Source organism: Balaenoptera borealis (assembly GCF_965194805.1).
Source record: "Balaenoptera borealis genome assembly, chromosome: 18".
Classification (NCBI taxonomy): Eukaryota; Metazoa; Chordata; class Mammalia; order Artiodactyla; family Balaenopteridae; genus Balaenoptera; species Balaenoptera borealis.
Genome location: NC_138877.1, coordinates 23777330 through 23801734, shown reverse-complemented (window position 1 = coordinate 23801734; position 24405 = coordinate 23777330). Strand labels below are relative to the sequence as shown.

General features: G+C 38.5%; 1 protein-coding gene across 1 annotated transcript in view; it reads right to left on the bottom strand.

Moving 5' to 3' along the window:
• LOC309615689 (uncharacterized protein) overlaps positions 1-24405 on the bottom strand; it is a 162105-nt gene that overhangs the window by 35583 nt on the left and 102117 nt on the right. The window contains exon 2 of the mRNA XM_082365751.1: positions 20352-20476. Within this exon, the coding sequence (XP_082221877.1) occupies positions 20352-20451 (100 nt within the window). The 5' untranslated portion in view covers positions 20452-20476. The remainder of the gene's footprint in view (positions 1-20351; positions 20477-24405) is intronic.

The following is a 24405-nucleotide window of genomic DNA, read 5'->3' as shown; positions in this document are numbered from 1 at the left end:
TCTGAGACCAGGGGTGGGGGGCATGCCTGGGCCCCTTCTGTTCCTTGAGCCTAAGCCCCACCTTCCACAGCCCCCAGGGCCTTTTCCAGCCCTGTGGGTCCTGAGCATAGGCCCTGCCCACTGGCCAAACCTCACCCTCGCTTAGGCCCCACCCTCCACAGCCAAGGCCTTTTCCCCATTTTTTTTTCCTCTTTTTCCTCCTCCTCTTTTTTACTACTGTGGTACTGCTGTACCTTCTCGTTGTTGATTCATCTATATTTTTATTTTTATATTCTTTCTAACATATCTGTTAGTTTCCTATTCTAATTTTATTTTTTACTTTGTTATTGTTCTCTCTTTTTTTTTTTTTTTCTGCCACCCCACGTGGCTTGCAGGATCTTGGTTCATGAGCCGGGGGTCCGGCCAAAGCTCCTGCAGTGGGAGCTCTGTGTTGGAACCACTGGACTAACAGAGAACCTCAGACACCAGGGAATATTTATCAGAGTGAGGTCTCTTGGAGGTCCTCATCTCAGCACCAAGACCCAACTCTACCCAGCAGACTACAAACTCCAGTGTTGGAAGCCTCAGGCCAAACAACCTAAGACAGGAGCACAATCCCACTCATAAAAAAAAAAATAAGAAAAGAGACGGAAAAAAAATACGTCACAGATGAAGGAACAAGGTAAACCCTACAAGACCAAATAAATAAAGAGGAAATAGGCAATCTACCTGAAAAAGAACTCAGAGTAATGATAGTAAAGATGATCCAGAATCTCAGAAATAGAATGGAAGCACGGATTGAGAAAATACAAGAAATGTTTTAGAAAGATCTAGAAGAACTAAAGAACAAACAGAGATGAACAACACATTAACTGAAATGAAAAATACACTAGAAGGAATCAATAACAGAATAACTGAGGCAGAAGAATGAATAAGTGAGCTGGGAGACAAAATGGTGGAAATAAGAGGCGCAGAATAAAGAAAAAAAGAATGAAAAGAATTGAAAACAATCTCAGAGACCTCTGGGATAATACTAAATGCACCAACATTCGAATTATAGGGGTACCAGAAGAAGAAGAGAAAAAGAAAGGGTCTGAGAAAATACTTGAAGAGATTACAGTCGAAAACTTCCCTAACATGGGAAATGAAATCGTCACCCAAGTCCAGGAAACACAGAGAGTCCCATACAGGATAAACTCTAGGAAAAACACACCAAGACACATATTAATCAAACTAACAAAAATTAAATTCAAAGAAAAAATATTAAAAGCAACAAGGGAAAAACAAAAAATAACATGTAAAGGAATCCCCATAAGGTTATCAGCTGATTTTTGAGCAGAAACTCTGCAGGCCAGAAGGTAGTGGCAGGATATACTTAAAGTGATGAAAGAGAAAAACCTACAACCAAGATTATTCTATCCAGCAAGGATCTCATTCAGATTCGACAGAGAAATCAAAAGCTTTTCAGACAAGCAAAAGCTAAGAGAATTCAGCACCACCAAACCAGCTTTACAACACATGCTAAAGAAACTTCTCTAGGCGGGAAACACAAGAGAAGAAAAAGACCCACAAAAACAAACCCAAAACAATTAAGAAAATGGTAATAGGAACACACATACTGATAATAGCCTTGAATGTAAATGCATTAAATGCCCCAACCAAAGGACACAGACTGGGTGAATGGATACAAAAACAAGACCCATCTATATGCTGTCTATAGGAGACCCACTTCAGACCTAGGGACACATACAGACTGAATGAGAGGGGATGGAAAAAGATATTCCATGCAAATGGAAATCAAAAGAAAGCTGGAGTAGCAATACTTGTATCCAATAAAATAGACTTTAAAATAAAGACTATTACAAGAGGCAAAGAAGGACACTACATAATGATCAAAGGATCAATCCAAGAAGACGATATAACAATTATAAATGTCTATGCACCCAACAAAGGAGCACCTCAATTCATAAGGCAAATGCTAACAACCATGAAAGGAGAAATCGACAGTAAAACAATAATAGTATGGGACTTTAACATGCCACTTACACCAATGGACAGAACATCAAACAGAAAATAAATAAGGAAATACAGCTTTAGATGACACAATAGACCAAATAGATTTAATTGATATTTATAGAACATTCTACCCAAAAGTGGCAGAATACACTTTCTTCTCAAGTGCACATGGAACATTCTCCAGGATAGATCACGTCTAGGGTCACAAATCAATCCTCAGAAAATTTAAGAAAAATGAAATCGTATGAAGCATATTTTCTGACTACAATGCTATGAGATTGAAAATCAATTACAGGAAAAAAGCTGTAAAAAACACAAATACATGGAGGCTAAACAGTGCGCTACTAAATAACCAAGAGATCACTGAAGAAATCAAAGAAGAAATAAAAAAATACACAGAAACCAATGACAACGAAAACATGATGACTCAAAACCTATGGGATTCAGCAAAAGAAGTTCTAAGAGGGAAGTTTATAGAAATTCAATCTCACCTCAAGAAACAAGAAAAATCTCAAATCAACAATCTAAGCCTACACTTAAAACAACTAGAGAAAGAAGAACAAAGAAAACCCAAAGTCAGTAGAAGGAAAGAAATCATAAAAATCAGAGCAGAAATAAATGAAATAGAAACAAAGAAAACAATAGCAAAGATCAATAAAACTAAAAGCTGGTTCTTTGAGAAGATAAACAAAATTGATAACCCCTTAGCCAGACTCATCAAGAAAAAAAAGGAAAGGACACAAATCAATAAAATTAGAAATGAAAAAGGAGAAATCACAACTGACACTGAAGAAATACAAAGGATTATAAGAGACTACTACAAACAATTATATGCCAAAAAAATGGACAACCACGAAGAAATGGACAAATTCTTGGAAAGGTACAATTTTCCAAGACTGAACCAGGAAGAATTAGAAAATATAAACAGACCTATCACAAGTAAATTGAAACTGTAATTAAAAATTTTCCAAAAAACAAAAGTCCAGGACCAGATGGCTTCACAGGTGAATTCTATTGAACATTTAGAGAAGAGCTAACACCAATCCTTCTCAAACTCTTCCAAAAAATTGCAGAGGGAGAAACACTCCCAAATTCATTCTACAAAGGCACCATCACCCTGATACCAAAACCAGAAAAAGATACTACAAAAAAAGAAAATTATAGACCAATATCACTGATGAACATAGATGCAAAAATCCTGAACAAAATACTAGCAAACAGAATCTAACAAAACATTAAAAGGATCATACACCATGATCAAGTGTGATTTATCCCAGGGATGCAAGGATTCTTCAATATACGCAAATCAATCAATCTGATACACAACATTAACAAATTAAGGAAAGAAAATCATATGATCCTCTCAATAGATGCAGAAAAAGCTTTTGACAAAATTCAACACCAATTTATGATAAAAACTCTTCAGAAAATGGGCATAGAGGGAACCTACCTCAATATGATAAAGGCCATATATGACAAACCCACAACAAGCATCATACTCAATGGTGAAAAACTGAAAGAATTTCCACTAAGATCAGGAAGAAGAAAAGGATGTCCACTCTCGCCACTCTTATTCAACATAGTTTTGGAAGTCCTAGCCACAGCAATCAGAGAAGAAAAAAAAATAAAAGGAATACAAATTAGAAAAGAAGAAGTAAAACTGTCACTGTTTGCACATGACATGATACTGCACATAGAAAATCCTAAAGATGTCACCAGAAAACTACTAGAACTAATCAATGAATTTGGTAAGGTTGCAGGATACAAAATTAATGCACAGAAATCTCTTGCATTCCTATACACTAATGATGAAAAATCTGAAAGAGAAATTAAGGAAACACTCCCATTTACCATTGCAACAAAAAGAATAAAATACCTAGGAATAAACCTACCCAAGGAGACAAAAGACCAATATGCAGAAAACTATAAGACACTGATGAAAGAAATTAAAGTTGATACCAACAGATGGAGAGATATACCATGTTCTTGGATTGGAAGAATCAACATTGTGAAAATGACTATACTACCCAAAGCAATCTACAGATTCAGTGCAATCCCTGTCAAACTACCAGTGGCATTCTTCACAGAATTAGAACAAAAAATTTTACAATTTGTATGGAAACATAAAAGATCCTAAATAGCCAAAGCAATCTTGAGAAAGAAAAACGGAGTTGGAGGAATCAGGCTCCCCAACTTCAAACTATACCACAAAGCTACAGTAATCAAGACAGTATGGTACTGGCACAAAAACAGAAATATAGCTCAATGGTACAGGATAGAATGCTCAGAGATAAACCCACGCACATATGGTCACCTAATTTACAAAAAGGGAGGCAAGAACATACAATGGAGAAAGGACATCCTCTTCAATAAGTGGTGCTGGGAAAACTGGACAGCTACATGTAAAAGAATGAAATTAGAACATCTCCTAACACCATACACAAAAATAAACTCCAAATGTATTAAAGACCTAAATGTAAGACCAGAGAGTATAAAGCTCTCAGAGGAAAACATGGGAAAAACACTCTTTGACATAAACCACAGCAAGATCTTTTTTGACCCACCTTCTAGAGTAACGGAAATAAAAACAAAAATCAACAAATGAGACTTAATTAAACTTAAAAGCTTTTGCACAGCAAAGGAAACCATAAAAAAGATGAAAAGACAACCCTCAGAATGGGAGAAAATATTTGCAAATGAAACACCAGACAAAGGCTTAATCTCCAAAATGTACAAACAGCTCATGGAGCTCAATATCAGAAAAAACCCCAAACAATCCAATTAAAAAATGGGTAGAAGACCTAAATAGACATTTCATCAAGGAAGACATACAGATGGCCAAGAGGCATATGAAAGGCTGCTCAACATCACTAATTAATTATTAGAGAAATGCAAATCAAAACTACAATAAGGTATCACCTCATGCCAGTCAGAATGGCTATTCTCAAAAAATCTAGAAACAGTAAATGCTGGAAACGGTGTGGTGAAAAGGGAACCCTCCTGCACTGTTGGTGGGAGTGTAAATTGATCCAACCACTACGGAAAACAGTATGGAGGTTGCTTAAAAAACTAAAAGTAGAACACCATATGACCCAGCAATCCCACTACTGGGCATATACCCTGAGAAAACCATAATTCAAAAAGAGTCATGTACCACAATGTTCATTGCAGCACTATTTACAATAGCCAGGACATGGAACCAGCCTAAATGTCCATAGGCAGCTGAATGGATAAAGAAGATGTGGTACATATATACAATGGAATATTCCTCAGCCATAAAAAGAAACGAAATTGAGTTATTTGTAGTGAGGTGGTTGGACCTAAAGTCCTACAGAGTGAATAACTCAGAAAAACAAATACTGTATTCTAACACATATATATGGAATCTAAAAAAAAAAAAAAAAGGTACTGATGAACCTAGTTGCAAGGCAGGAATAAAGATGTAGACATAGAGAATGGACATGAGGACACGGGGTGGGAGGGGGAAGCTGGGCGAAGTGAGAGTAGTGTCGACATATATACACTACCAAATGTGAAATAGTTTGCTAGCGGGAAGCAGCAGCATAGCACAGGGAGATCAGCTTGGTGCTGTGCGATGACATAGAGGGATGGGATAAGGAGGATGGGAGGGAGGCTCAAGAAGGACTGGATACGGGGACATATGTGTGCATATGGCTGATTCACTTTGGTGTACAACAGAAACTAACACAGTATTGTGAAGCAATTATACTCCAATAAAGATCTGTTTTTAAAAAAGTTACATATGTCCTGTGATGGGTGTGTTAATTAAACAGGTGGTGGGTTTAAAAAAATTATGCTTGACCATCAATTAGGGAAATAGTGTATTAATTTCACTATTGTATAAACATAAATGACCAAACACAGCCTCCTCATTTCTTTGGAAATCATATCCTGCCTGGTTTCTTAGGGATACAAATGAGAAGGAGAGGAAGAGAACAATTACTGTTTAAGTCCCTGGATGCCAGGAGTGGAATGGACCAAATGAATTAATTTTTAATGAGCGCCTTCTGTATACCAGCTGCTTTGCATATGGCATCTCAGTTAATATTTACAATCACTATATAAAGTAGGTATTTTTTCTTCCCATTTTAAATGAGGACACTGCATTTTGGCTCATTGCATTTTGTTAAAATACTGTAGCCCGGCAACCAGAAGGTCACAGGACCAGGATGAGAACACGTGTCTCATTGACGCCCAAGCCCAGGTGCTTCCTAGTGTGAAATGGTGCTTCCCAAAGCAGGGTGGAGGCTGGGCTCCAGTCCTGGGCTTGGATTTCCCAAAGCAGTGAACATTGGTAGAGCTGGGAAGTCGAGCAGGTTCCTGAGCTACTTCCATCCCAATTTTCTCCTGAAGTCTAATCTTCAACTTGCAGCTCTAACCCTGCATTGCAAGGCTCACATGGAGCTTGGATTTTCCTCATTGTTTTAGCATTTGCTTCTTGGTTGAAATGAGATCATTCCAGCTCTGGTCACTGTGCACTAGTTCCCTAGTCATTCTTCTTACCCACTTGCCCACAGTATAGCTGTTTAAAGCCCTACATTGAGGAGTCCTGAGCGATTGGACAGTCTTAACCGTGTTCACTCCTCTTCAGTAACATCATTCACAGTTCCTCGGTGTATTCATTCCTAGGGCTGCTGTAACAAATGACCCCCACCTGAGTGGCTTAAAATAACAGAAATGTATTATCTCAAAGTTCTGCAGGCTAGAAGTTCAAAATCAAGGTATTAGCAGGGCCATGCTTCCCCTGAAGGTGCTGGAGAAGTGTCTTCTTTGCCTCTTCCCAGTTTCTGGTAATCCTTGGCTTGTAGATACATCACTCCAATCCCTGCATCTACCCTGTGTCTCTGTCCTTCCTATTATAAGGACAAAAGTCATTGGATTTAGTGCCAACTCTTATCCACTATGACTTGGTCTTAACTAATTATATCTGCAAAGATGCTGTTTCCAAATAAGGTCACATTCTGAGGTTCCAGGCTGACATGAGTTTTTTTTGGAGGGAGACACTATTCAACGTAGTATACTCAGGGACCTACTGACCCTCATTCTCTGCCCAGATCCACCATACGGGGTCTCCTGGTGGTGACAGTGTTGAGAGCAACAAACTGTCTTTTGTCCTGGATTCCAAACTGTCTCAGAAAGACCTTGGAAGCCATATGAATATGAAGTTCTATTCCTTACTGTGGAGATTACAGCAGAACATTCGTTCTCCATGCTTGTTATGAAACAGGTAATAGACTTAACTAGCTGCAAAGAACATATTTTACCACCTGATATATGGTTCATTATACCTTAAAGCAATAGAAAAATGCCCCGAAGATATTGAAAATAAGGCAAAAAGCTTCTACGGCAGTCAAAGAAGAAGTACATCAGTTTAACAGATGATAGAAATAGCTTTCTAAAAAACTCCTGAACACACACACACACACACACACACAAAAGCTAATGAATTTTAAATCGTGCTTGCCAAAACACAGCTCTCATAGACAGCCAAGTACATGGTAATTTTTTTCCAGCTTGAAAATGAATCAGAGGTTTGAAGTCACTTGAAAGAAAGATTTTTTAAAAATTCAGTTACATCTAAACTTCCACGCACCTTCATATACAACGTCAACCGAAATTCTGACAAACTGGTCACACATGTCTACAGGCAGAATCAAGATTTTGTACTAAGTGAATTATATATAAGTGAATTATACTGGAAAGAAAGCAAGGACACTTTGCTTATTATCCTCCATTAGCCAAACTAGATTTACAGCTCACAACAGCAGTCACAAGAACCTGGAGAACAGACCAGAAACTTGGATTGATGGAAATTATCTCAATTTAAATAAACCTGAAGAAGCTTGCTGGATATATTGTTATAGTAGCCTTTCAAAGATCACTTCGCCAAGTGTGTTTATCTGAAAAGAAGTGAACCAGACTGGAAACAATCTGGAAAACCCTACTTTTGCTATATTTACCTTTTCCTGTGATGGTAGGAGGGCTCAGGGTAAGGATGTGCAGGGGACTGGAGAGATGCCATCCTTCTCTAAATCTAGAGATTTGCAAAGAGGTGGGAGAGGTAGGTATTGCTAAACAGGCAGAGTATGAACATCTTGAAGACTGTTTTAAAAGTGTACAGGCTCTCGGACTACAGAGCTTATCTAGCAGGCTACATTAATGTCTTAATGTTTGTCAGGAAGCATCATAGGTGATTAGTTAACAGCATGGACTTGAAAACCAGTCACACTTGTGAAGGAGTTCCTCCTGTCTCTATGAGTAAAGAAATTAATTTCCATACATTTCATCATATCAAAATCAAGGCTTGTGAAAGTATGTATTACATAAAGTTAGTATATGGCTTAAATAAGGTAACACATGCAAAATGAATCACACATAAATGTTCAGTGAATGTTGGCAATTACTAGAAACCCTTTTCTCATTGGTTTTGTTTTGTCTTTGGAATGTCCAGAGACTACTTTCTAATAACTTTGTTAAACACAATGTTTTACTACCTTTTCAGGGGAATTTTCACTTCAAACTTTGTAGGCATGATGCCCAGGGGGTTGTGTTCTTGGCCTTGAGGTCTCCTTAACTGTTGTGTAGTGGGAGGAATGATGAATCCAGAGTTAGCAGATCTGGATTGGAGTGCTAATGCTGCCACTAACAAATCAGCCCAACCTCTCTGGGACTGATTCCTATCTGCAAATGGAACCCATCCAGCTCCAGAATGCTAGGTATGTATCCATACCTGATATGACAAGTGAGCCTATAGAGAGAACTGGTGAGAGAACATAGAACTGAATGGGGGCTGTGGTCAGTGAGGTTAGAATACATATAGATGGTGAAGTTTAAGGGGAAAAGGGAAGAAGATGAAAGAAGAGGAGAATCAACTGGTCATAGAGGAAAGGGATGAGGAAGACAAATGAAGAAAAGAGAGGGAGAAGGAGGAAGGTGAGTAGAAAGAAAGAAGAAAAGAGAGGGTTGACTGGGAATCCCTGTTCTGCTTGATTATGTAAGTGATGGGCAGTAGCTGGATGCTTGTAAGCTGGCTGAGAGTTCAGGGTTATGGCTGACAGTGACCGACTGCCCAGTATGAGGAAGCCTTGTGAAGTTGGCATGGCTGTACATTTCCTTTCCAGGAATTAGGATTTGGAGACACCAAGTTTCTCCAAGGGGTAAGTGCAGGATCAGACAAAAAACTGGAGGACTGTTTGAAATGTTCTTAGAAAAGGGAATGGAAAACAGAAGGGAGGAATTATTACAGAAATAATGCAAGAAAATTTCCCTGGAGGACATAAGAATTCAGACAAAAGGACCCTTCAAGTGTACAGCAGCATAACAAAATGAAAGATACTACAAAGCTCATGATAATCCTGAAATTTTATGACATCCATAAACAATGAAACATATATTATAAGTTTCCAAGAAGAAAAAACAGGTCACACAATATAGATTAGGAATTAGAGTGGCATCAGTCTTCTCAAGGACAACACTGAAAGCTAGAAGACAATAGAACAATGCCTTCTGTTCTCCAAGAAACTAATTTCTGACCTAGATTTCTATCCCAACCAAATGCTCAATTAAGTATTTTCAGATGTAGTCAGTCTCAAAAATTGACTTGCCACACAGTTTCTTAGGAAGCAACAAAATAATGTGTTCTATGTAAATTAAGAAGAAGGAAGGAAGGAAGGAAAGAAGGAGGGAAGGAAGGAAGGGAAGAAGAAAGGGGAGAAAGAAGGAAGGAAGAGGGACTCAGGAAACACAGGAGAGAAGCAAAGGGAATTCCCAGTCTGCTGCTAAGGGTAAATCCTTAAGAGTCCTAGAAACAGTTAAGATTGGAACAGGAAGGCAAGGGACTTCGAGAAGGTTGTGGGAAGAAGAAATTGAAACTGATATCACCTGATACATTTGATCATGTTGAGAGACTCTTTGTAGTTCAGGTGGAGACTTGGCAAAGGAATTAATGAAAAGCAAATAGAAAACAGAATAAATACAAAACATAAAAATAACAAGTGGTGGTATGGGGGAGTTACCTAAGAAAGGAATGCAATCATAGTAAATTACAGGGCTCAGCTCTGGAGACGTTTATTGCCATAATAATATAAACACTGAATCCTTATGTAATCACAAACTGTGGTAAACTACATTGGGAGGATGAACGAGGGGAAAGTGTGTGTCTGGAGGGTGGGACAGCAGAAGTAAATTCTAATCTTTCAATTTAAGAATTCAATATATAATATCTAAGTGTGAGAAAACATCCAGAAATAGATACAAACATATTATAAAAATGGACATAAACAATTAAAAAGAGTTAATAGTAGTTGCCCCTGGGAGGCAGGAATCTGGAAAGAAACTTGCTTTTTTCATTATTGTTGTTTTGAGTCTTGCAGTAATATTTGACTTTTTAAACTGTACACATAAATTACTTTAAGGATTATAAAAATTATATTTAAAGTGTATTCAGAATGCAGAGAAAAACATACTTCACTATGATGACTGATGTGAAAACCCAGAAAATCCCTAACAGATAAGCATTATATGTTCACTTTACATGGGAAGAAATTGAAGCCCAGAGAGACTGTACAAGTTGACATAGTTACTAAGTAGCAGAGCCAGTGATCAAACCCAGTCTTTCTGATTTCCTATTTCAGGCTTCCTCACAATACCTTCCTGCCTCTCGTTATCTTTTACCTTAAATTTGTCATATTGCTATAAATAATATCACCCACACACTAGCAACTAAAAAAGTCTGAATATACAAAATGACATCCTTCGTTAGTCGTGTCTGAGCTAACTGAGCAGAATCTAATGTCACCGTCGCATCCTTGGTATGGAACAGAGACGAGCATTCAGGTGGACAGTAGGTACAGCTTTGGGGTCTAAAGATTTTCCTAGTGGATAAATGTTTCTCTCTAGAGCAACCCAAGGCACACGAAACTAATCTCACTGCTTAACAAATCTTCACAACTGGATTAAATGCACCTGGGAAATAACATTTCTATTTGCTCTCAAGACATGATTGCATTAAACCTTAATGATGTACCTGACATGGGGGTTAGACAAGAATATTTTAATTGAGTGTTAACTATATCACTGGTGCACTCTTCTACATTTGTTTTTCAAAAAGCTATAAGCTTTGATGAACTCTCAGTTCCCATCTATTAGTTTGAGATAGCCCCTGATTAATGTCGCCTCCCTTCCACAAGCACAAGGCATCACCAGCCTTCTCCTTGGTAACCAGATATTTTTTGCATCTTTTGGTACTAGTTTCTGAAAGTGTCGTTATGATGTCTGCAATTTGTAGAATTCAATGGCAGCTCCAGTTAAATAAACAAAATCTAATTACGTCAAGATTGGACTTGGCCTGAAGTAGGATGATTTGTTTTCATTCTATATAATATGTGAACACCTGCAAAAGTGGTAAATGTCCAGATGTTTCTTAGAAAACTTTATGAAGAGAATTATAGGGGAAATTTAGATTGAGTTGCTACATATCCTATCAATTTGACCTTTCTAGTCTAAGTTCTTGGGTTTTAGATTTATGAACCCTTGGAATTTTATGGAAAATGGTGCATTATGTGCATTTTGAAAAAAAGATGGTCCATAACTTTCATCAAATTAGATGAAAAGCGAGGTTCATAACCCCCAAAACATAAAGAATCATTGCTCTACATAAAGAAATGAAGTCCACGTGGAACTCTTTAATTAGATTCTTCCTAGTGGAAACATAAGGATTATTACAAAGGGTATTAGTAAATTTCCAAGAGATAGAAAGTATTAAATATGTCCTTCATCATTACTATTCAATTCTTTTTCTATTTCTGGAGCCATGAATCTCAAAGTTCATCTAAGACAAACTTCATTTCCCCTCCCACCCCATCCCCTAAATTTCCTTTTTTTTTCTAGCTTTTGAGGGTTCATATGAGATTATCAATAGACAGTACTTTTCACTGTGGCTTCCAAGTTGAGTTGAAGTTCCTACTTCTTTCTCTGCATAGTATACTGAACATAGTTAATAGAAAAGTGAAAATCTAAAGCATTATATTATTCAGTGATGCCAGTGGTGTAACTGTTCATCTTTTCCCTTGCTCTTTCATTGATCAGAAGCAGCTTTTGTGCCATCTCTGCTAGAGCTCTCAAAAGCCATTTTCCACTAAGCAATTGTAGAGAAAATAAAGGGTCAACTCAATGATAGGTGTGTGGCCTGGATTTCTGAAACTTTTTAAGAGATTTCATCATTGTTAAATTTAATCTCTAGCAACCTGGAAGCATCACATAAAACTTCCAGGAAGGACATTTAATTGATTATTCTGGTTAAGAAACATTTTTATTTAATATTTTTAAAGATCAACTATAGAATAGTTTAGATCATGAAGAAACAGGACACATACTCTCAAAAGCTTAATAATCTACTGAGAACATCCTGTGGAAAAGAGAAATAATATGTAGGTCAAGTCAGGTCTTCAGGTAAAGTGATGATAGCAGATGAGTCATCACATTATGGAATCACTTTCTTACCTTTTCACATAAAGAAAATAAATTTTAACAGTGCATCTAGGCTTATTAGTTTCTTACATAACAAGTCATGCTAACCAAATCAATGAAACACTAAAGTATAAATCAGATGCATGAGTATTTATCTGTGGGAAGCAGAGTATATCTATCAATGTTGATTATAATTGTTTCTTTTACTTTCAATATCCACTTCTTGGAATCTGGGAAACAAAAACAGCTAACAGTTGAAAGCTGAGCGTAGAACTGTAACAGAGAAAACTGATTATGGGAAAATTCCTAATAAACAATCTTGACTTCACTAAAAACACAGCTCTCAGACATGAGTGGTTTTATAACAGCCTGGCGACTCTTGGGCCAGGTTTCCTTCATTTGTAAATTGAATCTGACACTTTCTTGCAATGAACCATTGGTTGAGACAATTAGCTTTTCTGAGCCTCATAGAAATAACAGTATCTACCTCTTAAGGTTGTTATAATTTTGACTAAGATAATTTGTGTAAAGAGCTTAGCATTGTGTTGGCACATAGTTAATAAATTAGATCCATAGGCCCTCTGTTGAATTTCTTTTTCACTTTTACCCTTGTGTGTTTTCCTTTTTCTTCTTCCTCTCATTCTTAAAAAACTACATCAGGGGCTTCCCTGGTGGCGCAGTGGTTGAGAATCTGCCTGCCAATGCAGGGGACACGGGTTCGAGCCCTGGTCTGGGAAGATCCCACATGCTGCGGAGCAACTAAGCCCGTGCGCCACACCTACTGAGCCTGCGCGTCTGGAGCCTGTGCTCCGCAACAAGAGAGGCCGCGGCAGTGAGAGGCCCGCGCACCGCGATGACGAGTGGCCCCCGCTCGCCGCAACTAGAGAAAGCCCTCACACAGAAACGAAGACCCAACACAGCCAATAAAAAAAAAAAAAACCTACATCAATTTTTCCCTTAAAAAATGAGATAAACATCTAAGAAATACTTCGTGTTATTATTATTATTTTAAATAAATTTATTTATTTTATCTATTTATTTTTGGCTATGTTGGGTCTTTGTTGCTGCGCGTGGGCTTTCTCTAGTTGCAGCGAGCGGGGGCTACTCTTTGTTGTGGTGCGTGGGCTTCTCATTGCGGTGGCTTCTCTCGTTGTGGAGCGTGGGGTCTAGGCGCGCGGGCTTCAGTAGTTGTGGCACGCAAGCTCAGTAGTTGTGGCTCGTGGGCTCTAGGCGCACGGGCTTAATTGCTCCACAGCATGTGGGGTCTTCCTGGACCAGGGCTTGAACCTGCGTCCCCTGCACTAGCAGGCGGATTCTTAACCACTGAGCCACCAGGGAAACCCACTTCGCGTTATTTTATGTGTATGGTTTTAAAACTTTACATAAATGACATTATGCTCCAATCTCATTCCGTGTCATTCCTTTTTCACGTTACTATATGAGAATCTACTTCATTGGTTCTGTTACATAATATCCTGCTATGTCTATGAGGCATATTTTATTTTTCTGCTCACTTAGTGATGAACACAGGTGGCTTGCATCTCTTTGCTTCTCCCAAACAACTCTGTGATCAACAGACAGGTGCATAGTTCCTTGTGAAGGTACAAGATTTTCTCTGGGGTATATGTCCAGGGGTAAAATTGCTGGCTCATAAATGCATGGGCTTCTATATGATGGACGTGGAAGGACAGCTCATACTTTTACATACTTTTCCAGTAGAGCAGGGAGGGGAATGGGATTGGAGATGGGAGATGAAGAGGAAAGTAATGAAACAAATCAAGGACCTTCGTCAGATGGATGTGGACTAATGAGTATGATCACCTCAGTCTTATGCACCTGAGGTCCTTAAAACTGTAATAAAAAAGAATATGACTTAATGCATTAACAATATAAATACAACGCTTACTACAATGGCTTAGCATTGCCATCTCTGCTCCAGAGCCAGGATGTCAGCCTCCCATTACGCTATCAAGATGCTGCAGAAAATCATTAGATGATGTCTGTGGGGTCCATAAAACTCGTGAGACTTAGGTTCTATACGAACAATGCAAAATGTTAACTCTGAAAAGATAGCTCTTGAAATTCTAATTATAGACCTCTTTTTAATCAACACTGGAGATAGCCATGACTGAAATGGTCTCTTTAAGCCTGACTATTGCTGATTCCCAATTAGCCTATAAAGATGTCTCATAAGTGGACACTTGTGACCATTTCATCCAATCAAAGAATGCAAGGTCTCACAGTAAGGTCACATATGATTTAGACACATATATTAGCAAGAGGTATAGAATCAGGAGTTTTGAAGTAAGCAGTCAGTGCAAAAAGAAATGTCAAACAGGGTTCAAGTGTTAGTTTAAATTTACACTCATAAATGGATATGGCTTTAAAACAAAAGAATAAAATATCACTCAAACTCTTTGTCTATGTCAAAAGATTGAAATAACTAAACCTTTTATTTTCAATAGCATTTTTTGCTTTTTTGTAGGTCTAGTGCCAAACAACAAGTATGACAGCTTTTCCTGCTTATTTCTTCAGGAACTAAGGAGAGACAGACCTGAAAAAGGGGTCATAATGATTTTCTTCAGAAGTAATACGGGAACTAATGTGAAAGTTAGGAATCTTTGAGAAATGTCCACGGGCAGCTCAGTCCTTTAATTCAGAGCAGGATTATTTTACTTTTTAATAGTTTAGGATGTAATGGATAAGTTAATTAATTTAGTTGATTTTGCTCAAATTATTATATTAATCCACTGTTATTTTTGGTAAAGCATGTCACTATAATTCTAATACTATTTAGAAGCCAGGAATACATAATGGAAGAGGACATTTAGAGGTAAACATCACCACTAAATTTTAAAAACCTTTCCAATTTATGAAATTGAGTTTTATTTAAAATTTTTGCTCTCCTTTTATCTTTGTCAATAGTTGTCTAATATATTTGCATCCCTAAAATCTGATCTGTGTATGTTCTGTTTATAATATTTAAATATACACATTTTATGTTAGTAGTCTATACAATAATTTCCCATGTATTCTAGATAAAAGACATTGACAATGTAGGTTACAAAGGATTAATTTTATGTATAAACATCATTCTTATTCAGTTATCTTTATCTAAGAGAAACAGTTCTTCATTTGTAAAACCTTTAGGAGAGTTCACTGTAAATATACCAGAGCTGAAGGAGGGGATTTGGGACAATAATTTGTGATTAAATCCAATCTTTTAATCCGGCTGTTGGAAGTTTCCCGTGAAACCCCTGTCCTCAGAGATTTGCCCCTTTTAACTCTAATTAGTTGCATGCTTATTGATTTAGGGAACAGGAAAATTCACCTCCTCAAATAGGGCATTTTCTGAATTGAAATGCTTTTAAAGGGGTGTTTGATGTGTCAGATAGCTGTGACCCTTTTAGAATTAAGTAACCGCTGGTATAAAAATACCAGTTAAAACTCATATTCACCTCTGTTCTACATATAGAATGTGTTTACATACCTGATATTGTATATCTGTAGTATAGCCTAATTTTCCAAATCTAATCTAGATTGATCCCACTTTCTGGGGCAAGAAAAGCAACTTGTAATATAATCTTTTTGTCTTAACCCTCAAGAAGTATCTTCTGGGCTTGAAAGCATGATGGAGGTTCTATGTGTTGGGTCACACCTCAAGAGGAAGTCTGCACCCAACTCGCCTCTCTGGTCCCTCCATCACACCAAGAACTACACCCTGGAACATTCACCAGATTGTCTTAATTCACCAGCCTCCTGCCTTGGGTCACTCAACTCTAATGGAAGAACTTGAACTGTTTATAATAGAGATACTTTAATTCTAGAATTAAAAGATTGGAATTTGCCACACACACAAAAAATCTACTTTTTCTAGCTCTAAGAGTTCTGGTGAACAGTTAAGGAACAGTTTTTAAATTTTTTGTTTTTAATATGAGCCAGCAATTCTGTACCATCTTCTTTACAAAGCAAAGCATTGACAATCACCCACTTGCTGACCCCTTCTCTGCCTTGGGTCATCTGAAGTCAATTACTGCCGTCCTTGGAGGATGGTGGAAAATGCCAGTGAAATCGTGCACTAATTCAATGACATGTCCATTGTTCCACTCATTTAAGAAAGCAGTTTTCTGAACAGCGAAGCATTTCACATGTTCCTGGCTGTACTAAATTAACTCGGAAAATGTAAGGATTAGACCCTTTGCTGTTTATCTCTAGTTCTCAGCTGTCATCCTGGGTTGCAAGACCCCAGAGTCTTCTTGATCATGAGAGGACTTGTGAGCATTCAGAAAAGCCTAAATGGACTCTCGTTAGGTCACAGGGACTTGGAGGTAAGAGCATATTCTGTGGCATTTGTGGTTCTGCCTTGTAGAATTGATATCCTTAATTATAGGCAGCAGATGGAGCTGTGAATGAATGAATGACCTTCTAAGCTCCATTCCCCAAGTAGACTTAGTGCTGTCACAGCTCAGAGGCAATCACTGTCAATCAGCGCCAGGTCAGCTTGTGATGGGGCCAGGGGCCTGGGCTATCGGAAAGACTGGCTAGGGTAGAACAAGTAGTTTCCCTACTCCCATACACAGATACACAAAAGAGGGGCTCATCGCTTTCTAGAGCTTTAAGTTCTTAGGTGCTGATAGAAGCTACCGTTTCCTGGATTTGGTGCATCTGGGAAAGAAAGGTTACTCTGGGGTATAAGATACTGAAATTCAGCAGCTGATGAGGATAAGAAAGGCCAAATCACAGAAAGACAAACACTGCGTGATTCTACTTATAAAATAGTCAAATTCATAGAATTGAAGAGAGGAATGAATGGTGGTTGCCAGGGGTGGAGGCAGGAGGAAATGGGGAGTTATTCATCAACGGGCTTAAAGTTTCAGTTAAATGAGAGGAATAAGTTCTAGAGATCTGTCCAACATTGTACCTGTAGTCAACATGCTGTACTGTACACTTAAACATTTGTTAACAGGGTACATCTCCCATTAAGTGTTCTTACCATATTAAAATAAAATTTAAAGAAAAAAGACCAGCAGAGCCAGATTTGTCAATACTTGTTTAGCAGATTACAGGACCCAAGAATCAGTATCAGTGACAGTCTAAAGCATGACTCAGGCCAGAGGGAACAGACAATAAAGAGAAAAACCTTTCTCTTTTCAGAATAAGAATTCTCTGTCTTCAGAGAACACTGGATGCCTCTTTACTGCACATCCCTACAGCAAAATGCTTTTCTCATCTACAAAACACTGTGGTTTACAGTTTACCTGAAGCTTGTTATTGTTCCTCTACCTAGTAACCCACATTTACAATTTCTTCTACAAGAGCCACATAGATGAAGATGGAGTATAACACCTGAAATAATAGGATTTTACGGGAAATAATGTAAATGAAGCCGTTTGCCCTTAATGACCCATAATAAAATGCTCTTGTTACCAAGCTCTGCAGGCAAGGCCAGTGCAGGTTGCCATGGTAATGTGCAGCTGCGCCTCCTCACTGTTGCTTAATCATCAGTGTGATGTCAGGCCCTTGAGATAACCACAAGCTTAGAAAATCTTTACAGCCACAGTGACAGCCCGCTTGGGACTTCAGTTAGGTCTGGATGAGGGCCTCTGTGTCCAGGTATAATTAAAATACACTCAAGACTTATGATTAGAAATGATTTCAGCAGAGAATTAGGTCATCTTTTTAATTCTCCATTCACTTCCATTTCTCCACATGACTGCCCAGTCAGAAGTGAGCCAGAAATGGGGCAGCCCCAGTGCATCACTGAGAATGGTGCTTCTACAGCTGTGCAGGGCTCACCCTTTGCACGGGTGGGATAAGTGGCTGGTCTACCCCAGTCCACATCCAAAAAGGACACGACGAAGACCTTCTGTCCCCTCTTCCCATGCTCCCTGCATCTACCTTCCGCCATGACTGACCCTGAAATTCTCACTATGACTCTTTACTCAATTTAGACAAAAAAGTCGGGACATTTTACCCAGAGTACAATTTTCAAAATTTATTTATTATCTCGGAGGAAAAAAGAGGCCCTGAGGTATCTGTCCTTTTTCTTCTCTTTTTTTAATTTCTTTTTTCCTCCCCCCCCCCCCACCACTTTTTGTTCTGTCTTAAAAGTGTTTATTAGGTACCATTATCTGCCAGGCAATTACCAGGACATGAGGATGAATAAAGCTCAATACATTTGCTCTAAGGAGCCCACAGGTTATCAAGTGGGATGTGGCATGTAAGCAAATGTGCAAGCTAAAGAGACAGAGGCATGCACAAGGCCCACGTGGATAAATTCTACCTGAGGGAGAGCAGGACAGGCTTGGAGAGGAGGTGATACTTGGGATACCTCTCAAAAGGAAATTAGTGGGATTGGGGGAGGGTGATAGAGGGGACAATGTGAGTAAAGACTGAAGGCATGGAATGATCTTGAATGTTTGGGGAACTGCAAGCAATTCAGAATGGCTGGAGCTATGGCCTTGAGAGCAGTCTGGGGGAGAAATAAGACAGATGTAGGTAGGTCCAGATTGTAATGAGTTTTGGCTTTATTTTGCAGGCAAATAGGAGCTACTTAAGGTTTCAAGGAGGGAAGGCAGAGAATTTATAATTGCTATTTAGGAAGACTATTCTTCTAGCAAAGAAAAGCATAAACTGGAGAAAACATGGGGCAATTAGGAAGTTATTGAAACAGTGTGACTATAGAAGACATTTAACTTGTTTCATTTTGTTTTGTTTTGTTTTTGTCTGTCTAGCATCTGCTTTTTGAAAGAGAATTGCCCTGTTATCAACCCCTGGCCCACCCTCACACTAATGGACATAAGACCCAAACCCAGCGCATTATAGTACCCTAGCCCTGGTTCACTGTAACTGGTCCAGGGGTAGGCACATAATCCAAGCAGCACCAATCAGACTTCTCTCATGAAACTTCACATATGGACTCCTGGATATACGATTCTTTTTTCTCTCTTCCTTCCTTCCTTCCTTCCTTCCTTCCTTCCTTCCTTCCTTCCTTCCTTCCTTCCTTCCTTCTTCTTCCCTCCCTCCCTCCCTCCCTTTCTTCGTTCTTTCCTCCCTTCCTTTCTTTTCTCAGGTGAAAGGATGCAGCCTTTGGTTTCCAGAAACCACCTCTCCTGCAATATAGAGAGGGCACTTTGATCATTAAGCCAATTAGAGGAAAATACACTAAAAGATGGGGAAACAGAGATTTATTGATATTGTTTGAGCCCCCTAGAATCTAGGACCTAGATCCAGCTGTGTTGAAACCGGTATACCAGTGGACTTTCCAGTTACATACACCAAAAGATTCCTTTTTGCTTGAGCAAGCTTGAGTTAGCTTTTTGTCACTTGCAACTGAATGTTTCCTGAATAAGATACCAGGTAAAAATGGTGAGTCCTTGAGTTGAGGCTATAGATGATGGTTTCAGTGACATTAATGAAGCTACTCAGGGCTTAGAGAAATGGGCTGAGTGAAAAGCGCTAACAGAGACACCTACAAAGTACTGGGGGAACACAGAGGTTGGACCCACCAGCCATGAGCCTCCAACTCCTGCACAAGCAGGGGTTGAGAAGTTTCTGCTTTGGCAAGTGGATTGGTGAAGAGCATTTCTTCTTCTGATGGAGGCTCTCTCTCCTTTGGAGTGACCAGATTCATAGGAGTTTAATTTTATGTTGATTCTGTCTTCATGTCTCATTGGCCCTGATTCTATTCGTCAGATTCCTACAGAATATATTCAGTCTTTCTTTTACAGAAAATCCCTTCTACATTTTAATAAAGCGTTTGCATATCTCTTTCATCTTCCCCTTTCCAATCTAAACATCGTGTCTCTAGTTCCCTTCCAATGTGCTTCACAGGACATGGTTTGGATGGTTTTTAAAGTAGTACTTACCAGTATGTAAGGTTATCTTTTCAACTATTTGTTTATCTTCTGTTTTCATTAAATCAGTCACCTCTGTGCGAACAGGCACCTTGAGTGTTTCATCCACCATTTGTACCCAGCACCAGAATCAGTGACTGAAACAAAGTAGGCACTCAATAAACATTTGCTGGTGAGTAGTTTCTAGTTTCTAGTCCATCACCATCTCAGTGGATCTCTTGTTTGTCTATAGCCAACTAATATGCGGTATCCAGTGCAGGATACTCTGATATCAGTAGAACCATCGCAGAATAGAAGGGGGTAGTTGCCAATTTTTTCTGGATCTTTATATGATGCGCCCCAACATTGCATTGGCTTTTGGGGGAGCTACATCACATTGTCACTCTATATCGCTCACCTCAAACCATTAAGTCTTTTTTATGAAGCAGTCACTAAGCCTTGTCTTCCCATTCTGTAACGGCCTTGCTAGGTTATTATATTTTTTGATCCTTAGTCCAGAATTTCACATATACCCCTGCTAAATTTAGCCCAATGAAGGTCGCATGGATTTTGCTTGTGATAATGTCATCCAAACTTTAGTTCTCCCAGCTTTCTACCAACAGCATAATCAATGAGTCTGACTAGTCTTCTGGAGGTCAGGCTTTCTGCATCACCCATCTCCCCAAATCCTGGCATGTGGCCTGCTGTCTAGAGCATACTCAGTTAAATGTTTATTGGACAAACTTGAAAGGCATACCTTCTATATTTTTCAAGTTTTGATTAAAATGTAAAAAAGGACAGAATATTTTAGCTTTCTTCCAGAAACATCCTTCTTTTGGTATCTATCTCTCAATGTGTATTAATCCAAATGTGTTTGGATTCAGCTCATTTTTCTCCTTCATCTTTGTCATAAGGAAAGTTTTGGGATATTTGGCTGTTATCAAGATACAATGTACTTACACTATAGAAACAATTTCAATGAAAGATGAGTTTAGATTGACATAACTTGATACTAAGGAACGTATACTGGCGCCCAGTGATTACCAGTTCCTCTTCTACAGGTTCCAGAGCCTCCCTTTCTGGGCAGAATGCTCCATGAGCCCACTTGTAGACATTCTGGTGGGAGACAGAATTTCTAGGAGTCCATTGTAAAACTACGTTGACCTTTCAGGTTGCTGCAGCAGATCAGGATGTGTGGGGAGAAGTTAGAGGAGAGAAGCAGCTACCAAAACCCCAGAGGGTATATTTTTGGACTAGATAAATTCTCATTTTGTTTAGAAAAGCATCACATATCCATATATAATCAAAATATATCCACTGATGATTATAATTAGGGACGTTCAAGGTGGTGTCTCTACCCCCTGTTTAAGCAAGAGGACAATTTCTGGCAGGCTGCTCATCCTAGGTTTGGTCCCATAGGATGCTGAGTGGAGGAGGCAGGAAGCAGGAGTTGGAGATTACTGTGCTAAGGCCATCTGAGTTGACTACATTGGTTACATCAGCACTACTTTTTCCTCAGTGCTATAGTAATGACTTGGAACACTATGAAGGACCTTCCTTAGATTTCAATGTCCTTTAAAACCAAAGAGCGTATTGCAACAGACCAAGCCAACAGCCCCTTTCAACATAAATTGGCATGATCCTTCTCTCTTGAATGGTTTCGTCCAGAATCCATGGCATAAAGAGCCACGTTTCCTTGAAATGTACAGGACATTTAATAACAACCACAGTATCTCCTACATGATCTATGGCTGCCTCTTCTCTGTGGATTTTGGTAGGAAGAAGGGAATTCAGATTTGACTATACGTGGGGGCAGTTCAACAAGCTTGTAGCATCATTTTGTTCAAGTTATTTGAGGAGGCTGTCACTTCCTTCCAATCTGTGCCAGTTAGTATGCTTACTATCACATCTCTATTATCACATCTCTATTCTCCATAGCCAGCAAATTAGGAATGGAGAAAAATGCAGACAGTTCACAGAGATGTTATTTTTTCTCATCTTTTTCTCTTTCAGGCACTCTTAAATGGCTTACTGAAAAATGTTGCCAAACCTTATTTTTTGCTTCATAAGGCATAAAAGAGTTTCTCCACCCCACCTATCCCTGCCATCCCCATTTTCTCCCCCTCTTTTTTTATTTCTCTCTTTACAAAATGCTCAGAAAAGCATGAGCATCTTAGGGTCAGAATATCATTATTTTTTGCTTCATAAGGCATAAAAGAGTTTTTCCACTCCACCTACCCCTGCCATCCCCCTTTTCTCCCCCTCTTTTATTTTTTCTCTCTTTAGAAAATGCTCAGAAAAGCCTGAGCATCTTAGGGGCAGAATATCATTACAAAGTAAATTACTACTAAAATGAGCTAAGTGGTAACCTCAGTGTCTTAAAGAGTCTCTGCCTTGTCCTATGTGTTGAATTGATTGCTGGAAAATACTACACTGTTGGGGAGCTTTTAAATGTGTAATATTTCACAGCCCTTCCTGGGCCAAGGACTGAGTTTGGCTAATTTGAAGTGTATTGAGCTTAATGGTACCAAGTACCTCCCTCGATGAGTACTATTTGAATAAAAATAATGCATAATAATAACAGCTCCATAAACATTTGCTGACTGATGCTTTTATGGATTCAGTGAAGAAACTCTCCATTCATCACTTAATTTCACTGATTTCCTATTTCTCCACCAGATGGCAGAAGAAGGGCCAGGTTATTGAGCTTGAGATAATTTTGATTCTTAGATATTAAATATGAGATGGTATCAAATATAGGAAATAAACCATGAAATATATTGCTATGATTTTTATCATATGTTCTACATGGAAATATCTTGAAATAAAGAAAGGGTTGTGGAGAACTTAGGTGAATCTTAGAATTTAGGTTGGAGATTACAAATTAAGCCAGGGATTATAGACCAAGGGATATATTAATCCTCTTTCTGGTATCCTGATGAAATGGGCAATGGGGATGGGGAAAGTACTCAAAGGGTGTTTTTCACCCATCGTCTCTTTGCATTTGGAAATATAATAGGAAAGACATGTGGATATGAGAAACGCTCTTTTATCCAGTACTGCAACGGATCCAGGCCTTTCAGGAATTATATCCTCTACTCCTATTTAGTGTTACTTTTGAGGCTAAACCCTTAAAATCCATCCCACTGGATGGTTAAAATGTATGAGGAAATAAAAAGGGTCAGTCAAGGACCCAAGGGCCATCAGCCAACAAAAAGAAGAGTTTGCATTCTTACAGCCGGTAAATGTTTAACATCTTGGCACTGTCAAGTGTTGCCCAAGTTTATTTACCAAGTTCTTAAATAAACTGGGAAAAATATTTTATTATTCCTGTATAAATAGATTTAAAGGGGGAGATTTGAAAAAGACAGTGTGTTTCAGTCAGAAAACAGCTCCATTCCCCTTCATTCTCATTGCCATTTCTCATCCATACCAAAAACCCAAAGCATTTTTCATGATTTACATAGTCTGTCTTTTGAGATAAAAGGCCATTAGATTACAGTTGTGAGAGAAAGGGGGTGAATTGTAAGAGATTGTTTTGAGAATAGTCTTTTCAGATAATAACCTGCATGCTAGAAATGGAAAATTAATTTTAAGACAGTGGATCAAAGATTTTTTCATCCATATTTGAGAAGAATATTTTAAGAAGCATACACATATTTATGATATTTTATTGCACAGCCACTTTGTTTTTTGAGACTTTGGCTTTAACCTTTTCTAGTCACCATGGCAACGAGGACACAAATACAACATCCATACTAAGAGCTGAATATGTGAGGTGGAACTTCCACTGATACACATAATATGTATATTTGACCTAAGCATTACAAAAAGAAATTAATGTAACTTTAAACATAGTAAATTGTCTGAGTCGTAAAATGGAAATAGTGTATATGACTAGGAAAATGTAATCTCACAAATGATCTGAGGGAAAATAGTGTTGGATTCCCCTTCTCTCTAGAAACTCCATCTTGCATTCTCCCTTCTCCCTTCCTGATGTAAAGAACATCATGGGAAACTTGAAGAAAATCATTCTAAGACTTAATTTTTCTTCTTTCTAAAGTCTAAGCCTAAAATAAATGATTTA